This window comes from Eptatretus burgeri, chromosome 18 (genome assembly GCF_056783735.1).
Source record: "Eptatretus burgeri isolate ZD-2024b chromosome 18, Ebu_testis_v1, whole genome shotgun sequence".
Taxonomy (NCBI): domain Eukaryota; kingdom Metazoa; phylum Chordata; class Myxini; order Myxiniformes; family Myxinidae; genus Eptatretus; species Eptatretus burgeri.
Window position 1 is genome coordinate 43,239,855 of NC_140978.1, and position 18,716 is coordinate 43,258,570.

The window sequence follows — 18,716 nt, forward strand, 5'->3', positions numbered from 1 at the left end:
CCAGAGTTCCTCCACAGACGTAAAGACAGACGTTCACAAAGAGTACACACATGAAAATCCTAATGTCACACACACCTTCAGCTGCTGGACCGGTTTCATCTCTTGTTGGCGAATCATCAGCGACAGCGCAGACAGAAATGCATACCAACGAGGGAGTCAAATTATTGGCACACAGCACTCAGGCCAAAAGAGAAGGAGCATGACCCTCACTAGTGGCAACCACACCTACAAAGGCTGCCAGACTCCACCCTCCTGGGACGTACAAGAGGGCGGAAGACGCCAGTGTTCGGTTTTGGTTTTTCGTCTACGGAATGGAACGGACAGAATGCTGATGGAGCGTTTGGAGACAGGGGCGGGACAAGCACTTGGGCAGGGTGGGAGAACAGACCAATCATACCCAAGAGAAAGCTAATTCCACACAGCGACACTCTTCAGTTCCCATTTCCCTTACCTTACCTTCCCCACACTTGGGATCAGCCTGGGCTCACAATCTGTGCCAAATGAGGGAGGCCACAAACACGCTTCAAACTTCTCTTTCTCTCTGTCTTGTCTTACCTTCCACGAAATGAGTCTGATGGGTGCCTTATTATGTTAAATTAAGTAATATATATATATATAAATGATATATATAAATGATATATATATATATATATATAAATGATATATATATATATATATATATATATATATATATATATATATATATATATATATATATATATATATATATATATATATATATATATATATATATATATATGATAGATAGTTCGGTGTAAGCCTGCTCTTTGTCCTTTTGCTATTGCATGACCCACTGTATGTCTTTTGCCACACCACATGAACATTGTATGTCCCTGTTGTATGGATACCACTGCAAATAAAACCTCTGTCTTCATTGTGCCACATGCTTTTCCCCGCTTAGTGTAAATAAATAATTATAGAAATGTTCCCAGCTCATCTTTGTCTTTTCCTCCATTGGTCCAGCATGGTTCGAATCTGAGTTTAGCCGGGTCTTTATTCCCGATAATCCGTTCCTTCAAGCCGGTACGTCCTGGGCAGTGCCGCTCGACTGCATCCGATCCGGAAAGGTAGTCAGTAGTTGGTTGAGTGATCCGGTTCGGGCAAGGCGTACCGAGGGCGTGGTTCCCCGGTAGTCGAAACTGCGTGGTTAATTAGGTAACTTGTTTCTAGACAGGAGGACCCTACGCCACGCGGTTGAGGTATTGGCGTCCACAGTCGTTAAGCGACCCGCCGCGTCACGGAATTGTCCGTAAGCGACTGCCTACAATTCCGGGGAGTCTGGTAGGAATCGACTTAGTTTCACCCACCCAGTGGTCGTTCTCCGCCAGACCCCGGCCCGCAACAATATGAAAGAAGATGAAGATACTTATGATACAAGTAATTATGATCCTAATAATATAACCTACTATTTTCAAATAAGAATAAAAAGGTTTTTGGTAAATTTAAAGATGAATGAGGTGAAGAGATACAAAGTGAACTTGTAGGTGTTAGATCAAAGGCATATGCATATAAATACTTAAATAGAGGGTTAAATGAATTCAAATGTGAAAAGAAACTTAAAGGTCTAAAGAAGAGTGTATTAAAAGAGACCATGAACTTTCAACATTACCTTGAATGTATATGGAAGATAAAGGATGTTCATAGAGAGATGAATCATTTAGAAATTATAAACATGAAATATTCTAAGAGACAGTTAGTGAGAAAGCTCTAACAGCATTTTATGATAAAAGATACACTACATGGTCAAAAGTATGCGGACACCCCTTATAATTAGTGGATTTGGTTATTTCAGCCACACCCATTGCTGACAGATGTATAAAATCAAGCACACAGCCATGCAATCTCCATAGACAAACATTGGCAGGAGAATGGTGCATACTGAAGAGCTCAGTGACTTTCAATGTGACAACGTCATAAGATGCCACCTTTCCCACAAGTCTGTTCATCAAATATCTGCCCTGCTAGAGCTGCCCTGGTCAACTGTAAGTGCTGTTATTGTGAAGTGGAAACATCTAGGAGCAACAACAGCTCAATCGCAAAGTGGTAGGCTACACAAGCTCACAGAACGGGACCATCGAGTGCTGAGGCATGTAGCGTGGAAAAATCGTCTGTTGCAACACTCATTACCAAGTTCCAAACTGACTCTGGAAGCAACGTCAACACAAGCACTGTTCGTTGAGAGCTTCATGAAATGGATTTCCATGGCCGAGCAGCCGCACACAAGCCTAAGATCACCATGCGCAATGCCAAGCGTTGGCTGGAGTGGCGTTTAGCTCACTGCCATTGGACTCTGAAGCAGTGGAAATGCATTCTCTGGAGTGACAAATCATGCTTTACCATCTGGTAATCTGACGGACGAATCTGGGTTTGGCAGATGCCAGGAGAACGTCATTTGCCCGAATACATAGTACCAACTGTAAAGTTTGGTGGAGGCGGAATAATGGTCTAGGGCTGTTTTTCATGGTTCGGGCTTGGCCCCTTAGTTCCAGTGAAGGGAAATCTTAACGCTACAGCATACAATGACATTCGAGACAATTCTGTGCCTCCAACTTTGTGGCAACAGTTTGGGGCAGGCCCTTTCTGTTTCAGCGTGACAATACCCTCGTGCACAAAGCGAGGTCCAAACAGAAATGCTTTGTCGAGATCGATGTAGAAGAACTTGACTGGCTTGCACAGAGCCCTGACCTCAACTCCATCAAACGCCTTTGGGATAAATTGAAACGCCGACTGTGAGCCAGACCTCATCTCGCAACATCAGTGCCTGACCTCACAAATGCTCTTGTGGCTGAATGGAAGCAAATCCCCGCAGCAATGTTCCAACATCGAGTGGAAAGCCTTCCCAGAAGAATGGAGGCTGTTATTGCAGCACAGTGGGGACCAACTCCATACTAATGCCCATGATTTTGGAATGAGATGTTGGATGAGATGTCTCCACATACTTTTGGCCATGTTGTGTAGATGAGTGATGGAATAAATACATTACCTGATGGGTTTAAAGGGATATAAATATAAGTATTAATAAAAATGGGGTTTGGGGGTTTTAAAAGGCTACTGCCACCATCTTTTTTTTTAACTGATATATAAAATGATAAAACCAAGCAATAACCAAACCAAAGAGTGGAGAAAATCACAGCCTTGGTATTTAAATGGAAAACATGATGAATATGAGGAATATCAAATAAGTCTTATTGAAGAAATAACAGGGGTAAAAGTAGATCAAACAAATAAGTGGATACATTTAGATACAAATAAGTTAGAGGATGTAAAGAAAATAAACATCCTTGAATGGAAAGAAAACTTTGATGGTTGTCAAGAAATCAATGGCAAAATAATCTACTATAATCTTAAGATGACATGTAGATCAGGAGGTGGTCAGAGAAGAGCATTAAGAGAGGTTTGTCATTTCATCTCTGCTCAACAAAGATACTTAAATCAAGAACCAAGTTCAGGTATACTCGATGATGATGAGTGTTATAAGAAAATTAAGTTATTTCCTAACATAGAACATAAACAAATATTTATAGGATCTCTATTTGACAACTCCATTTGGTTAAAGAAATGATCACAAGAAAGGATGGCGAAGCCGCCACCCCCGGCAGGGTAGTAGTGTCAAAAGGGAGGTGTTTGATGAAGTAATGCATTTCAGTTTGAAAAGGATAAATATGAGTGAGCGTAAACGAGTGAATATTGCGACTGAGAAATGGGACACATTACTACGTCAAACCCTCCCTTTTGACACTACTGACTAAAGTATATGCATTTTTCATTAAAATAAAATGTCCAAAGGATAAAGCACATACCCGCCTCCACCAGTAATGTAGTTATAACCACCTCCAGTATGCAGTCCATAACCATAACGTTCTCCAAGGTATATTGGATCCTTGGTATTGTAGCAGCTCAGCAATGCAGCCAGTCGAGGCACACTACAAGGAAGAAGACCATGGATATAAACAGACCTTCAGTGAAAAGGAGAGGCTCTCAAGACCATTATGATAGATTATTACCCACAAATGCGGTGTGTATAATCATGTAGATTGGACAACACTTCCATCGAAATCAACAGTAGGACTAGATGTTGCGGTTTCACACGATGTTTTCAGCAGCAAAACAAATGGTTTATGCAATGCCACAAACCAGACTGATGCAAAAAAGCCAAACAACACTAAAAGTACAGCAAGAGCAGCAAAACACCACTGCCTTTGCTTCTACCTCCTTTTGAGCTGTAAAGCAGGCAAAATTACACCATCAGGGAAGCAGAGGAAATGACAGTCTCCTTTCTTAACTATATTATCAAATTCAGAGATTAGATCCTCCCCTTGTTTGGAAATGTGCTATATTAGCCACCCCCAAACTCCACATTAATTTGAAGACAAGAATTGCAGCAGTTCATTATAATTCCATTCTTGTGTATCATGAAATGTGAAACTGTTTGGGAGAAAAGAGAAAGGGGGGGGGGAGCTACAACAAATATAAACGAGAGCAAAGTCGATGACATACCATCACAAATCCACACGCTTCCCACCGAAAGCAAAGTTGAAAGATGGCAAAATGTTCCATCAGGAATGACCCAATATCAAATTTTGAGTGAAAAATTTCTCCCCCTATGTCCTAGAGTCCTCACCACCTGTGGCATGAACTGGGGGTCAAATCCAAAAAAATCGTGACATAAATTATGCATCACCCCCATGTTGATTACATATACTGCACAAAGTTTCATTAAAAAATGTTTTAAAATGCGCCCATAATTGCATATTTAAAGATTTGACCTTTTGACCCCACACCATGGGGCAGGGTCAAAAATGACACTGCTATCGCATCTTCTTGCCATGTGGTGATCATAACTAAGTTTGGTGAAATTCTGCACAACCATTTAGGAGAAAGTGTGACGGAAGGACATGATTATAATATCTCAGCATTCTTTTCAAAAAGCGTGTGGGGGATAATAAACATGAGATTATTGTCTCAAGGACAATAGCGAGGTCTTTCTCGTGAAATCAGTAAAATAATATCTAAAGGTATATTCTTATATTGAACTGGAAAGTATTCATCAAATAATGCTTAAGAAGAGTGTACTAAATACATTATGTGAGGTTTCAGAGAATTTCTCGAGCAATACAATCACCACCTGTAGCATATAGCAAAATGGTTTCTTCTAACATTTCAAACACTATAAAACCGACAACAACCAAAATTGGCAGACCCTTAAAGATCTATTTTCTCTGCTTGTCATATTTATATACTGTATTATGATCATGATGAGTGAAGCAATTTTGATCTCCACCAGTCTGGACTTGTTGTAATGATATGTACAGTACATACAAAGGGCGCTCTCGGGCGATCGGGTGTCAAGTCCACCTTTGTCCGAGTGCTGTTTGTAGTCTGCCTTAAACCTGATTGGATCTGAGCCCAACTATGTGGCAACTTCTTAATAAGTACTGACGCTCAGTGAGGTAGGTTAATTCGTAAATTTCAGATTTTGACAATTTTCTGCAATAAAACCTGGAATCCTTTTTTTCCATTTTATGATGTCACCCTTAGCTGATGGAATGTGCAAAACACATGCCAACTTTCAGGATAGCAATGGGAATCCTTTAATTCAAGGCAAACATATATAAGGGGGCCATAACTCAAGAAACAAGGACCAGGTTGGATAAAAAAACTTATTGGTTAATTATGTATAGCATAAGGAATATATGTGGAACCTTATATAACCCTATGAGATGCCATCTGGCCAAAATTGGCAAAAAAAAATCACCACATTCTCCCAAATTGAAAGTCACGGTCAATTGAGATCTTGTAGAAAAGTGGACAAACAATATCATGGTGTTTAATCTGTTAAACATTTGAGATTATTGTTATTTAAAAAAAAAACAAAATGTGAAAATTATCTTTAATTTTTTCAGTATTTTCGATTTTGAAAGCAGTATTTTCGATTTTAAAATATTTTTTTATTAATTTTTTTTTTGTTTAATTAATCAATGTTGAAGGTACAGGCACGGACTGAATAGTCCTCATTTAGGCCAAGCCTTAAATAAAAGAATTGCATGAATTGAAAAGTAAGGAAAGAGAGAATCGACTAAGAGTTTTTGAGAAAGTAAAAAATCTGCTTTTTGAAAAGGGGAAGGTCACAAGTGTTTGGGAAGATGTGAGAAGGTAAAGAGTTCCAGAGTTTGGCAGTGGAGGGGAAGAAACAAACATCGTAACGGCCCACCCTTGAATTGCCAATGGACACACAATAATCACGTGATGTAGTGGCTTGTCGAGTATTCCTTGGTCTCGCTAATGGTGGAGGTACACAAACAGAAAGTTCTTGTGAGCAGAAACCAAAGTAATATCGATAGAAAAGAGAAAGACAGCTGATTATGCGGCGTAGTTTGAGCGGGTCAAGTTTTGAGGTCACATTGGTAGAGTTGACAAGTCGAATAACTTTGAATTCAATTCTGTCCAGTAAGTATGTGGAGCTGGAACCTCCCCAGATGTGAGAGCAGTACTCTATACAAGGACGAATCAATCCTTTATATAGTTGGATCAACTGTTCAGAGGAGAAGAATCTTCGACATCTGAACAGGACTCCTAATTTCTTCGAGGCAGACTTAGCTATTTGAGTAATGTGTGGATTCTAGGATAAATTTGATGTTAGAGTGATACCTAGTGGGTTTATTGTATCACATGGTGTAATTGTGGAGCTTTAAAGGAGATTGGAGAGTTGAGAGGAGTTTTAGAGAGAGATGGGAAGAAATTGAGTTTTTTAAGCATTAAACTTAAATTGATTACATTTGCCTCACTGGGAGATCTTGTCCAAATCTGAATTTAAAGAGGTGGCTGTGATGAAACGAGATGTAGATCGAGTGAGGGAAGATGGGGCAGATGGGAAAGACAATGTTGAGTGAGGGGAAGATGGGTAATGTTGAATCATCAGCATATGAGTGCATTTGGTTATTTGTTGAAGAAAGGTCATTGATAAAAAGAAGGAAGAGTGTTGGGGACAGAACGGAACCCTGAGGTACACCGCTGTTGATAGGGAAGGGGGTCGATGTTGGACCATCAACAATTACAGAGATAGAGCGGTCGGAGAGAAAGCTCGATATGAAAGAGCAGAGTGAAGGAGAAAGCCGAAAGAGGGAAGCTTGGATATCAGACCCCGATGCCAAACTCTGTCAAAGGCTTTTGAGATATCAAGGCCAACAACAAAGGATTCCCCAAAGTCTCTCAAAGAAGAGGCCCAGACATTTGTCATGTAAGAAAGGATATAACCTGTAGATCTTGCCTTGCGAACGCCGTATTGGTGGTCAGATAGAAGACTGTGAGATTCAAGATGCTTGAGAAAATGGGAATTGAGAAAACATTCAAAGACTTTGAAAACAGTCGAGGTGAGAACAATGGGGTGGTAGTTAGAATGGTTTGAACGATCACCCTTCTTTTAAATAGGCTGTACTAAGGCATGTTTCCAGGTAAGAGGAAAAGTTTGGGTTTTTAAACAAAACCGAAACAAACGAGCAAGCACGGGTGCAAGTTCTGAAGCACATTCCTTCAAGATACGGGGAGGAATGCCATCTTGCCCATAGGCCTTGCTTATGTCCAGAGAGAGGAGTATTTTTTTGACTGCATGAAAAGACATTATAGGGAGGGATATAGGATTGGTGAGGGGAGCGTCAGAGGGAGGTGGAATGTTAGTCATCCAGTGGGGAGTTAGAGGAGAAAAGAGAACCAAAAAGAGGTGCTTTATTGGTCAGAGAGACAGCGATAGTATCATCAGAATGGAAAAGCGGAGGAAAGGTTGAGCGACAGAAGTTTTTGGAGATACTTTTTAGATTACTCTTCAAAAGCTCGGACAAGGTCGAGGATGAATTTTAATCCTTTGCTATCAACTTCAGATGCTCCAAGATATACATAAATGATCTTTTTTTTTCTTTTGAAGATCAAGGTTTGTGGAAGAGCAAGTGCCACAACAGGGCAAGAGTTGGACATAATAAGGGAATGAACAAACAGGAGGGGAGAAGATAGAGGGGAGGGGGGAGGAAACACTGCAATCTGTAATTAAAAGAGGGTTAAGTTGGGAAGAGTTCATCATCATTTCGTATGCAGCCTTGGTGGCTGCTGGTTGCATCATTGCTGGGAGCACCGCTGTGCTGCTGATGCAGTGCTCCATTTCCAGTAAGCTTGTACTCATTTTGCTGACCTCACAAGGATGACAAGCTTAGTCAATCAACCTTGTTGACAATTTAACGGAACAACAGGGGCTTGAATTCTCCGCCCTAAGATCTTAAGCCAACCACCTCAACAAATAAGCCAACAACAGGCTTAATAGGAAGAGCTAATAAGGGTAATTAACCATAGCTAATATCTAAGTCCCTTATAGTTATCACCTGACAGACTATTTGTACAATCCTGAAAATGTGACAAATATATTTTATTATGAGACGAGTAAAGCTGCCCGTCTTGGTCGGGCGTCACTGGCAACATATGGTAAAAGACAGATAGCATGACTGTATTTTAAACAATATATTATATCATTTTTATCCATTGATTATCATTCAGGTTTTCCCCTTCGACTGTCCCGCAGTAACTCCACTTCGATGACATTACCACGTAGTTTAGTGACTACACAACGTGTACCATTCGTGAGGTCCGGAGGATCCATAGAGCGCATTAAAATTACAGGGCACCCTACTTTAAAGTGATCCAAAAGGCCGGATCAGTTTCGTGTACATATTCATATCTTGTAGATTTTAGCTGATTCTGAAACTGTTAACAGCATGTCGATCGGATGGTTCTGTGATTTTCTACGGTAGTAAACAGAAGTACGACTTAAGCCTGTACGCCACTATGCGGAGACCCGAGGACCTAATATTTCACAACAAACTAAAAACTCACAAAATTTGAAGATATTCTAAGTAAACAATTTATTATAATATCAATTAAATATCAATTTTATCCATCGACAATATGAATTGTTCTGTACAGCTATAGTTGTTCTCCTGGGATCTGCGCATCCATCCACGATCTATGTTCTAATGTAGTGCAGTAGGAATAATAAAAACAGCACTGTGTGGGAGTGTAGGTAATCTCTCCAAAGCTCTAGGAAAGCCTTAAAATGCATCACGATCGGTTTGATTGTGAACAGATATATGGACGGACGGACATCGAGACCGGTTTTATTAGGTCATCATGAAGGTACCGCTTGATATTACGCATTGAAATAGAGATATGAATACTCAAGTGAGTTTATTATATGTCTATGATTGATAGCTTATTGACAGCTTAATAACATGAGCAATTTACTATGGCGTATAGTGATTAATAATAATATACTCTGCAAAAGGTTTTACGAACTCATCTTAGTGGTCCTCTAAAAAATGGGAAACATTTTTATTTCTTTTTTGTGCAATAATTCCTCCCATTTTGCAAATGGAGAACATGAACTGTTTAACTACCATAATCATCAAAACAAATTTTGAGGGGCCTCCTAAGGAAGACAATAATATCATCTATATTAATATTTCGGCACGCCCCTCTTTTTTGTTCCATCATCAGATTTTCCACCATCAGATTACTATATATGTCAAAGCTTGTTTCATTTCATGCAGTAACAAAAATCTGATGGTGGAACAAAAAAAGGGGCGTGCCAAAATATTAATATTAATATAGATAATAAGATTTAACTACCATAATCATCAAAACCAATTTTGAGGGGCCTCTTAAGGAAGACAATAATATCATTACTATATATGTCAAAGCTTGTTTCATTTCATGCAGTAACAAAAATCTGATGGTGGAACAAAGAAAGGGGCGTGCCGAAATATTAATATAGATAGTGCAAGGGGTAATTACAAAAGATATGAAACCTCACCTAATCAATGTGTCATCATCAACAATGACAAGCCAAGGTATGGATTGCAGTTCATGGTGTGAACTCATTCTCTTAAGAATTGCAAACATCTTCCCACAATGACCTGGTAAAGACAACCATTGAAACTACTTAAAATACACCAATATCATGTATGCTATAAATGGTAAAGTTAATCAGGCTCAAAGACAAGTGGAAAACTAGTGTTTATAAGGACTACAACCAGTCTGCATTGGCAAAAATATAAGGATTACAAATTTTCTCAAGCAAACGTTGAAAAAAGGTATGCTAACCGCTGTGGGAAAGGAGGTGAAGCAACGTTTCAGGTATGAGCCCTTTTAAAGCAAAAAACAGAACATGATCCAGGTAAACTTTAATTTGTCACAAAACGATCATGACCAGCTCAATATTTCCACAATCAGCAAGAATTTATTTTAAATGGGACAGGAGGATCACAAATCACTTTAACTGCACATAAACCAATGTCACACATATTGCATTAACTACACGTTCTGCGACAACCTATACAGCGGCCTGCAAAATCATTCAACCCCCTCCAAAGTTTTCACATTTTGATGCTGCCTGAGCATATTTCATGATGCTTTCAAATCAAACTTAATATATAAAGCCTTCATAAACTACTCCAGAGTGATAAAGCTAAAAAAAAAAAAATGCATATAAAATGTGAATACGTGAGATTAACAGAGAAAATCGAGATCATTATCAAATGCATAAATATTCAAACCCTTTAACTTATTCATCCTAAATCATTTCAGGAGCAAATTATTTGTTTGAAAAGTTACAAAATAAGTGCAATAGGCTTTACCTGAATGTAGTCATGACGGAGAACATGAAGAATGGGCAGATATTTCACAATCTCACTGTGCAAAGCTGGTAGAGACCAAACCAAAAAGACTCGTAGCAGTCATTGCTGCAAAAGGTGCTTCCACCAAGTACAGACCTATGGGGCTAAATACTTTTTACAACCGGTGAATTTTAATTTGTACAAGTTTTTTTGCACATATTCCTGACATGTAACTTCCTGAGACTATAACAGTGTTGAGTTTGATCTCTTCAGTTATGAATAAAAAAATATCATTTGGAAACATTGTTTATGCATAATTCGTAATTCATCTAAATGTGGCATTATCGGTAGGGGTGAATACTTTTGTAGGCCGCTGTATGTCAGTGCGACGGAGCTAAGGTTTGGTAATCGTTTTTGTGAACCCTGATGGATGTCAGAACCAACAGCGTGAACTTCTTCAAGCCAACAACTTGATACTTAAACATAGGGGCAATACCCCTGGGTGTTCACTTGGTAGTGGCTGGACAAGATAACCAAGGAACCACTGGTAGGCATGGATTATCCACAAAATATGTAATGGAGAAAGTTTTTTACAAAGTTAAAAAGCTGAATCAAACCACCTTACCTAATCACACGAAAACGAATCAAGTGTAAACCAATTCTTATACTTTCCTTACTCCAAGCAAGAGAATCAACACATTTCCCCAATAGTTTCAAAAGTCACAAGTCTTTCTGCATGAAAGTCTGTATTGACTGCAGATCGTGTGCATGCATGAAAAAAAAGAAAATTAAAAAACGGTGACTGTGAAAACCAACTTTCTGCTGCAACAAACTTCCATATATGCTCCAGTCATTTAGAAAATAATCGTCATTTTCCATGTTTTTTAAGGCATGGAAAATGTTTTTAGCCGTGTCTCGTGTAGCGAACGTGGCTCTGAGAGAGCTCTGCATTGTTGTTCTTCTTCTTCTTCTTCTTCTTCTTCTTCTTCTTCTTCTTCTTCTTCTTCTTCTGGTGAAGACAAAACCTTTAGGACACGGCTCTTTTTTATACAGGATCCGGATCTCCTTAAATACTAAACACCTGTAGACATCCTCGCATTGAGGGTGCCTTTTGAGAGCGTCTATCATCAACTTTTAAATATATTCGGATATTTGCTTTAAAGTTTCGAAAAGTTCACGTTACAATTTAAAGGTAATTCCATTTAATGTGTTGTAATTTCGTAAATACACTATTTTCTCGTCATGAACGAGAGCCTCCATGACGGGTCTCGCTATTGGCTCCATCAATGCACGTGACGAAATATCGGAAGTTGTTGTTTTTATGTTTTATTTATGTTTTTTTTTTGTTTTGTTTTTTTAGCGGCGGCGTGTTGCGAACGCTGACTCGAAGAGAGCTCCGCGTTGTTGTTGTTGTTCTTCTTCTTCTGGTGAAGACAAAACCTTTATGACGCGGCTCTTGGACACATTTGTCCTTGTTGACAAATCCATACCATTTCAGACTTTTACAGCTGCATAATAATAATGTGGAAGTGTTTCGTGTGAAGTGCGTTTGTCTTGATTTACCTCTTTCAGTGTTCCGAACCCCAAGGGTGATAGTCGGGATGCTGGGGTCTGATTCGTCACTGTAAAACTCGATGTTCTTTGCTTGTGGACCCCAGGTTTTCCATACAATAGGAACTGGTCAACAAACAAGGGCCAGAGAAATTAATTACTATTATACTTCCACATGTTGTGCTCTTAATTATGCCAGTCATCCCAACCGTTGTCACCTAGGAACATAGGAAAAAAAACCTAGGAAAAACACAAAACAAAGAACCATCAACAAATTGTAAGCATGTCATATTATTCAAAATAATCTCCATCCTCTTCAATGCATTTTGTCCAGGAGTCAATCAATGTGTTTGTCCCAGTATAGAAGTCCTCCTTCTGAAGTGTCATTCATTCAGTGGATGCTTGCTGTGTTATTCAGTGGACATAATATGTGTTTGTGTGTTTATATATTGTTTGTATGTATATGTACTTTTATATATGTATGTGTGGGGTGTATACCGTGTGTGTGTGTGTGTATGTGTATGTGTATGTGTATGTGTATGTGTGTGTGTGTGTGTGTGTGTGTGTGTGTGTGTGTGTGTGTGTGTGTGTGTGTGTGTGTGTGTGTGTGTGTGGGTGTGTGTGTGTGTGTGTGTGTGTGTGTGTGTGTGTGTGTGTGTGTTTTGCCTGGTTTCCTTCTTGGGATGACGGTGCAGTAATTGGTCTTTGGTCTTTATTTTGATTAACCTCTTTAGTGGATGCAATATTGTTGTGGTGCCGGGTTCGGTGGCGAGGACGACCACTAGATGGAGCAGTTGGGCCGTCTCCCACTGAACACCGGAATTGAAGGTCGTCACTCCGGATAACTCTGAAGTCGAAGGGTCGCTTAATGGATCGTGGACGCCAATATTTCAACTGTGCGGTTGGGGTCTTTTTGTCTGATTACAATTTACCTAAGTCACCGCGCGGTCTAGTTACCGGGGAAACCACACCCTCAGCCGGCTTTGTCCGAACCGAGTCACTATTACCGACTCGGATCCAGCATAACCAGGCGGGAATTACCAAAGCCGCGCCAGCCCAAATGACAATTTACGGCACAATCAGCCTCCCTAATTCTCAAGCCCCAACCATACTGGGTCAATGAAAGAAAACACAGACAATGAATTGGAACATTTAACAGTTATTTATTTACAAGGTAATTGGGAGGGAAACACAGAGCAGACTTAATCACGAATATAGATGTAGGCAAATGTACAATGGCACTTAAATGGCACTTAAACGATTTCTACTTATCAGACTGGCCACAGACAGACACACACACCCAAAAAGAAATGGACCTCGTGGGTCTTTATTCGGTCCTTCAGCTCGGGATGGAAGCTGAGCTGAGGGTCAGAGTCTGGCCGGGTACCTGGCCGCCTCGTGCGGCCGCTCGGAGTCCGTGGAAGGGAACGGGGATCCCCAGCTCGAGCGCTCCAACACAACCCACCATGGTGGGACTCAAATCAACAACCCAGAATCCAACGAGCCCACGATCCTGGCTGCCACGAACGACGATCGAGGACACGAGCACTACAAAACACCTCCGCCACGACCACCACCACCACGAGCACCAACACGACCACCGACCACCAAGGAACCCCGAAAAGACCGCCGCTGAGACAGCTCGCCACTCTTCTTATCCCTCCCCCGGGCGGGCGGAGGGATCCGCTCTGAGGTAACTCGCCTCCCGGATTGGTCGGGGGGCGTCAGGCGATCGGTGTCCTCCCCTCATTGGACGAGGCGAACATTCCATCTGGCTTGGCGGGGCGGCTCTGAGGTCAGAGCTTGCGGAGTGTGTTGGCAACATCAACTCTACGATATACATGTTTATCCTTGAGGATAGACGTGTCCCTGTCTTCTCCACTGGTCAGATGGTTAAAAACAACACTCTGTACATGGAAGATGGAGCTCCATGCCACATTGCAAAAAAGACTACAGAATGGCAGGACAGAAATAGGATCAAGTGACTTCCATGGCCAAGTCAGTCTCCTGACATGAATCCCATTGAACACCTCTGTGCCATATTGCATCGAACTGTGCAGAAAAAGTCCAGGAAAGCAACATCACGGGTATAATTGCTAAACCTTTTGTGTGAAGCCTGGACAGAAATCCCACAAGAGAAAATTTTGGAACTTGTTCGTTCTATGCATGAAAGAGTAAATGCATTGAAATCTGCAAATGGCAAGTTTACCAAATACTAGTGTATGTATTACCAGAGAGTTGGTGTCGAAGCCACCCAATGCTCGCCTGTTTATACATTTATCGTTTTTAAAAGACTAGTCTAATCATATTTTTTTTATAAAGCATTGCAGTGAAGTCTGATCCAAATAATTTTAAAGCAATATATGTATTTGTATATTGTAATCAGTAAACTAGTACACATATTAAATGAACGGCAAGCGTCTAGTATAAACAGGCGAGCATTGGATGGCTTTGACACCATCTTAGGTTGAAATTTTAATTTTTTTTTTTAATCATTTGTTAATTTCAACTTCACTACACCAATAGTATACCCCAAAGGAACCTCCATGCCAAATATCAGCATCCTAGTCCACATATTAAATGAATGGCAAGCTTCTAAATAACTTGCACCAAAAACTTTAACGTTGATGTGATACAAAAAAGTTAAGTTCAAAACAGGTCAAAAATTTAAAACATTTGAAATTATTTTTTTAATTTCAACTTCACCACACCAATAATATACCCCAACGGAAGCTCCATGCCAAATATCAGCATCCTAGTACACATATTAAATGAATGGCAAGCTTCTAAATAACTTGCACCAAAAACTTTAACATTTTCACACTGACGCTGACACTCACGCTGGGGGTATCGCTGTCCCTCTCTGTTCTTCGAACAAGCAAGCTAAAAATGTATCAAATATACTTCAAATGTTAAATAAATAAATTCTTTAAAAATCATGCTGTCTGTTTACTTCTGTCATGTCTCTGGAGATCCACGGCGTTGTTTTGCAGATGAAAACGTTGTTTTTTTTAACATCCATATTCAATATTGTCAATATGATTGTTCAAGGTATGATCATGAGGATGCCTAACCAGGCAACCAAGTCATTAGTTTGGTTACCTGATGCCAAGTTTTACTTTCCCCGGGCAACCGTTAATGTCGAGCCTTGCCCCACTTATAACCTTTTTCGTGAAAGGCCAAGGAGATCACAAAATTCCATATATGCTGTCGCTTTATTTTGTGATATGTGCTAAATATCAAGTTTTTCACACTTTGTTTTGTTTCTGAGAGTGAAAATAATAGCATCCAGTACCAAGGTCTTGGCTGTGGCAGAAAACATAAAATGGTGACATCTGCACTCTTGTTAAATTCATTGTAATACAGAAGAATATTGCACATGGAATCTACAACAAAATTTCACCCTTCTACCTCACACTTCCCCAAAATGAAAAATGAGGTTAGGAGGAGAAATAGTGTTACGAATCTGGAAACCATTTGCCTTCACACAGACAGTTGACCCAAAGTTTAGTTATTTCGTTAACTATATGTGGATAGTTAGAATCTCTCCCCTATGTCTAATGGGAATTTCATGTGAGTGCTGTGAGTTTCTTTCTAGTTAGTATTCTGCATTAAATCCCCCTCCACTCCTTCAGCACCATTACACACGTGTTCGAGGCCACGGACATAGACGTGAGATCACCTCAGGGCCGACTCCGCCCCAGCAAGATGGAATGTTCCCCTCGTCGGTGGAATCGCTCCAGATTGCTCCCCACACCATCACTGAAAAACCACCGTGGTTGACAGTTGTCTGCAATCGGTTCAAAGAAAACTCTTGACTGAAAAGTCTCCCGACCATACGCGTCCACTGTCAGAAAATTGAGTAAATTGTGACTCATCTGAAAAGATTACAGTTTGACAAAACTCCAAGTGTCGGGTGGCCATCTCGTCAGCCCACTTCTTTCTCCTTTAAATGTTGGCTGGTCTAAAAAGAGGTTTTCTCTGAGCTGCTCCCCCATAGTAGCCCAGTTGATGAAGGTACGGCAAAGCAGTTCTTGAGCTAACCTGGACCTCCTCTGCAACATCTGCTGCCTTGCAACAGGGAGTTTTCTCAATGGACAGCTGGATAGCTCGAAGACATCTTTCTGAGGGCCCAGATCGACCAGAACGGAAGCTGTGTATTCGTTGCCTTCGCTGGTGAATTGCACAATCGCATGATTGACCGTAGAAAGCGGAATGCCAAGGTTCTGAGCTATCTGATGTTGGCTGACGCCCCCTTCTGAATGGCCAACAATTTGTCCTCTTTGAAAATCGGAAAGTTTGTGTGCTCTCTGTGTTTGAGGCATAGTTAATTGTCATACAAGACCCAGGAACTCGTTTCTGCAAAGAAATACTCAGATATTAGTACAAATCACTGAGTAAAACTGCATTATACAGATGAAATGAATACATTTATGGTGTCTATTTACTTCTGTCATGTCTGTACATTAAAAGTTAACAGTAATGTGGTTGTTTCGTGTAAGCGCTTGGAACGGTGCAAAGGTAATCTGAAAGGTGATATGTATTTATTAATTGTGTATACCCTCTGGTTGCACTCCCCGATTTGAACGAGTGTCAAATTTCTAATAAAAGGTGTGTGTACGTACGTGTAAGTGTACGTGTGTGTGCGTGTGCGTGTAAGATGCTTGGGTCCGTGATTATATAAGACCCTTCATGAAGATAACCATGGATTCGATCTGCACGAATCGCATCGTACTTTGATTGATAAATATCTGAGATTCTTAAAAAAAAAACATCAGATCCGGATCCAGATCTTCAACAAAATTGAATCAGTTCTTCCTTGTCACACACTCAACTTGTCCACCAAGTTTCATCCGAATCCGTCCACAACTTTTTGAGATATCGTGTTAAGTATCATTTTGTCCCTCTCAATAGTGAAGAATCACTTTAAAAATTCTAGTCGTCGGATCCGGATCCAGATCTTCAACAAAATCTCATCAGTTTGTCCTTGTCACACACCCAACCTGTCCACAAAATTTCATCCAGATATGTCCACCACCTTTTAAGATATCCTGTACACAAACAGACAAACAGACAGAAAGGGGTGAAAACATAACCTCCTTCACCTTCGGTGGCAGAGGTAATAAACACAAAACTGACATGGTCATCTCATGGAGGAATTGACAATGTAACATTACCTCTGTCATGGTGGAATTTCTTGCATGTCTTCACTGCAAAGAATATGTCTTCAACAGGTACAGGTTTTCCCTAACGATCAAAAAAAAAGCAGGTAAATCACACAATGATGTTAAAACTGAAAGTTAATCCCATCATTGATGTCATCACCCATCTGCAGCCATATTGGGTAATGATAGAGCTGATCATCGTGGTACCTGCTGACGATAGGTGCAAGACATAAGTTAGAGAATTTCCTGCAAAGACCATTTTGATCATTATTTGCTGTCCATTTTTTTTGTGGCAGGTGATTGAAAGAGCTACATAGCCTGAAAAAAAATAAATGCTGCAATGGTGACCTATATGTTCAGAAGCTTTTATATATAGTTTCTAGAAGGAGAGGAACACCACAAATTCTTCAATATTAATACAAATTATGTCAGTGAGGATGGAGGGCAATAAAGGCAGAAATTAATGAAATAATTCAGCACAGCACATGTGCAACATGAAAAGGTAAAGGTTGAGTTTCTACCATCATAATGTCAGTGGGGAGCAGGATTGGGAGGTGGGTGTTTAAAAAGAAAACACATTTTATATCGATTAATTTAGAGGCAAAAAGAAGAGCTAACTGACTCCAACATAACCCCCTTGAGCAATGCATGTTTAGTTAAACAAAAAAGTACAACATACGCAAGTCGGGAAGGTGGTGTTCACGGCTGTGGCACATCCTTTTCCGGTCTCATTCAATGTACAAAATTGAGGCACTGCAGTCAGTTTGATGCCTTTGCCACCATCCCAGATATAAAGGGCAACCTGAAAACAGATAAACATCATTTTAACTCGAACATATCGGGCCCAATACATTTGTGAAATATCATGCTATATATCGTTTTTGGTCCAATCTCTCAGCGGTGAAGAATGACTTTATAAATTAAATAACTCTCGTATCCAGATCTGAATTCAGATCTTCACCAACATCTAATCAATTTGTTGGGGTTACACTCCCAAACCTGTCGACCAAGTTTCATCCGAATCCGTCCACAACTTTTTGAGATATCTTGCTATATATCTCGTTTTAGCCCAATCTCCAAATGGTGAAGAATCACTTTAAAAATTCTAGTAGTCGGACACGGATCCGGATCTTCACCAAAACAGAATATGTTCATCCTTGTCACACACCAAATTTCACCTGGATCCGTCCACAACTATTTAAGATATCCTGCACACAGACAGACAGACAAACAGACAAACAAACAAGAAAACGACGTCATGCAGAACACGATACCTGCAAAATCCATAAAACAAATTTGACCTCAAAAATAATAGGTGGTTGAATTC

The 18,716-nt window shown here is 40.2% G+C and overlaps 1 protein-coding gene across 8 annotated transcripts in view; it reads right to left on the reverse strand.

Moving 5' to 3' along the window:
* B3GLCT (beta 3-glucosyltransferase) overlaps window positions 1–18,716 on the reverse strand; it is a 55,690-nt gene that overhangs the window by 7,618 nt on the left and 29,356 nt on the right. For 7 of the 8 annotated variants that reach the window (XR_015053257.1, XR_015053256.1, XR_015053255.1 and 4 more), the window contains 5 exons: window positions 18,069–18,191; window positions 17,402–17,471; window positions 12,237–12,350; window positions 9,872–9,974; window positions 3,822–3,944 (listed from right to left, as the gene is read on the reverse strand). Coding sequence is in view for 4 of the 8 variants with exons in the window: in XM_085863936.1 (XP_085720062.1) it covers window positions 3,822–3,944; window positions 9,872–9,974; window positions 12,237–12,350; window positions 17,402–17,471; window positions 18,069–18,191 (533 nt within the window). In the remaining 4 variants the exon portion in view is untranslated. Of the gene's footprint in view, window positions 1–75; window positions 305–3,821; window positions 3,945–9,871; window positions 9,975–12,236; window positions 12,351–17,401; window positions 17,472–18,068; window positions 18,192–18,716 lie in introns of all 8 variants that reach the window. The other variant, XR_015053258.1, reaches the window with a different exon arrangement.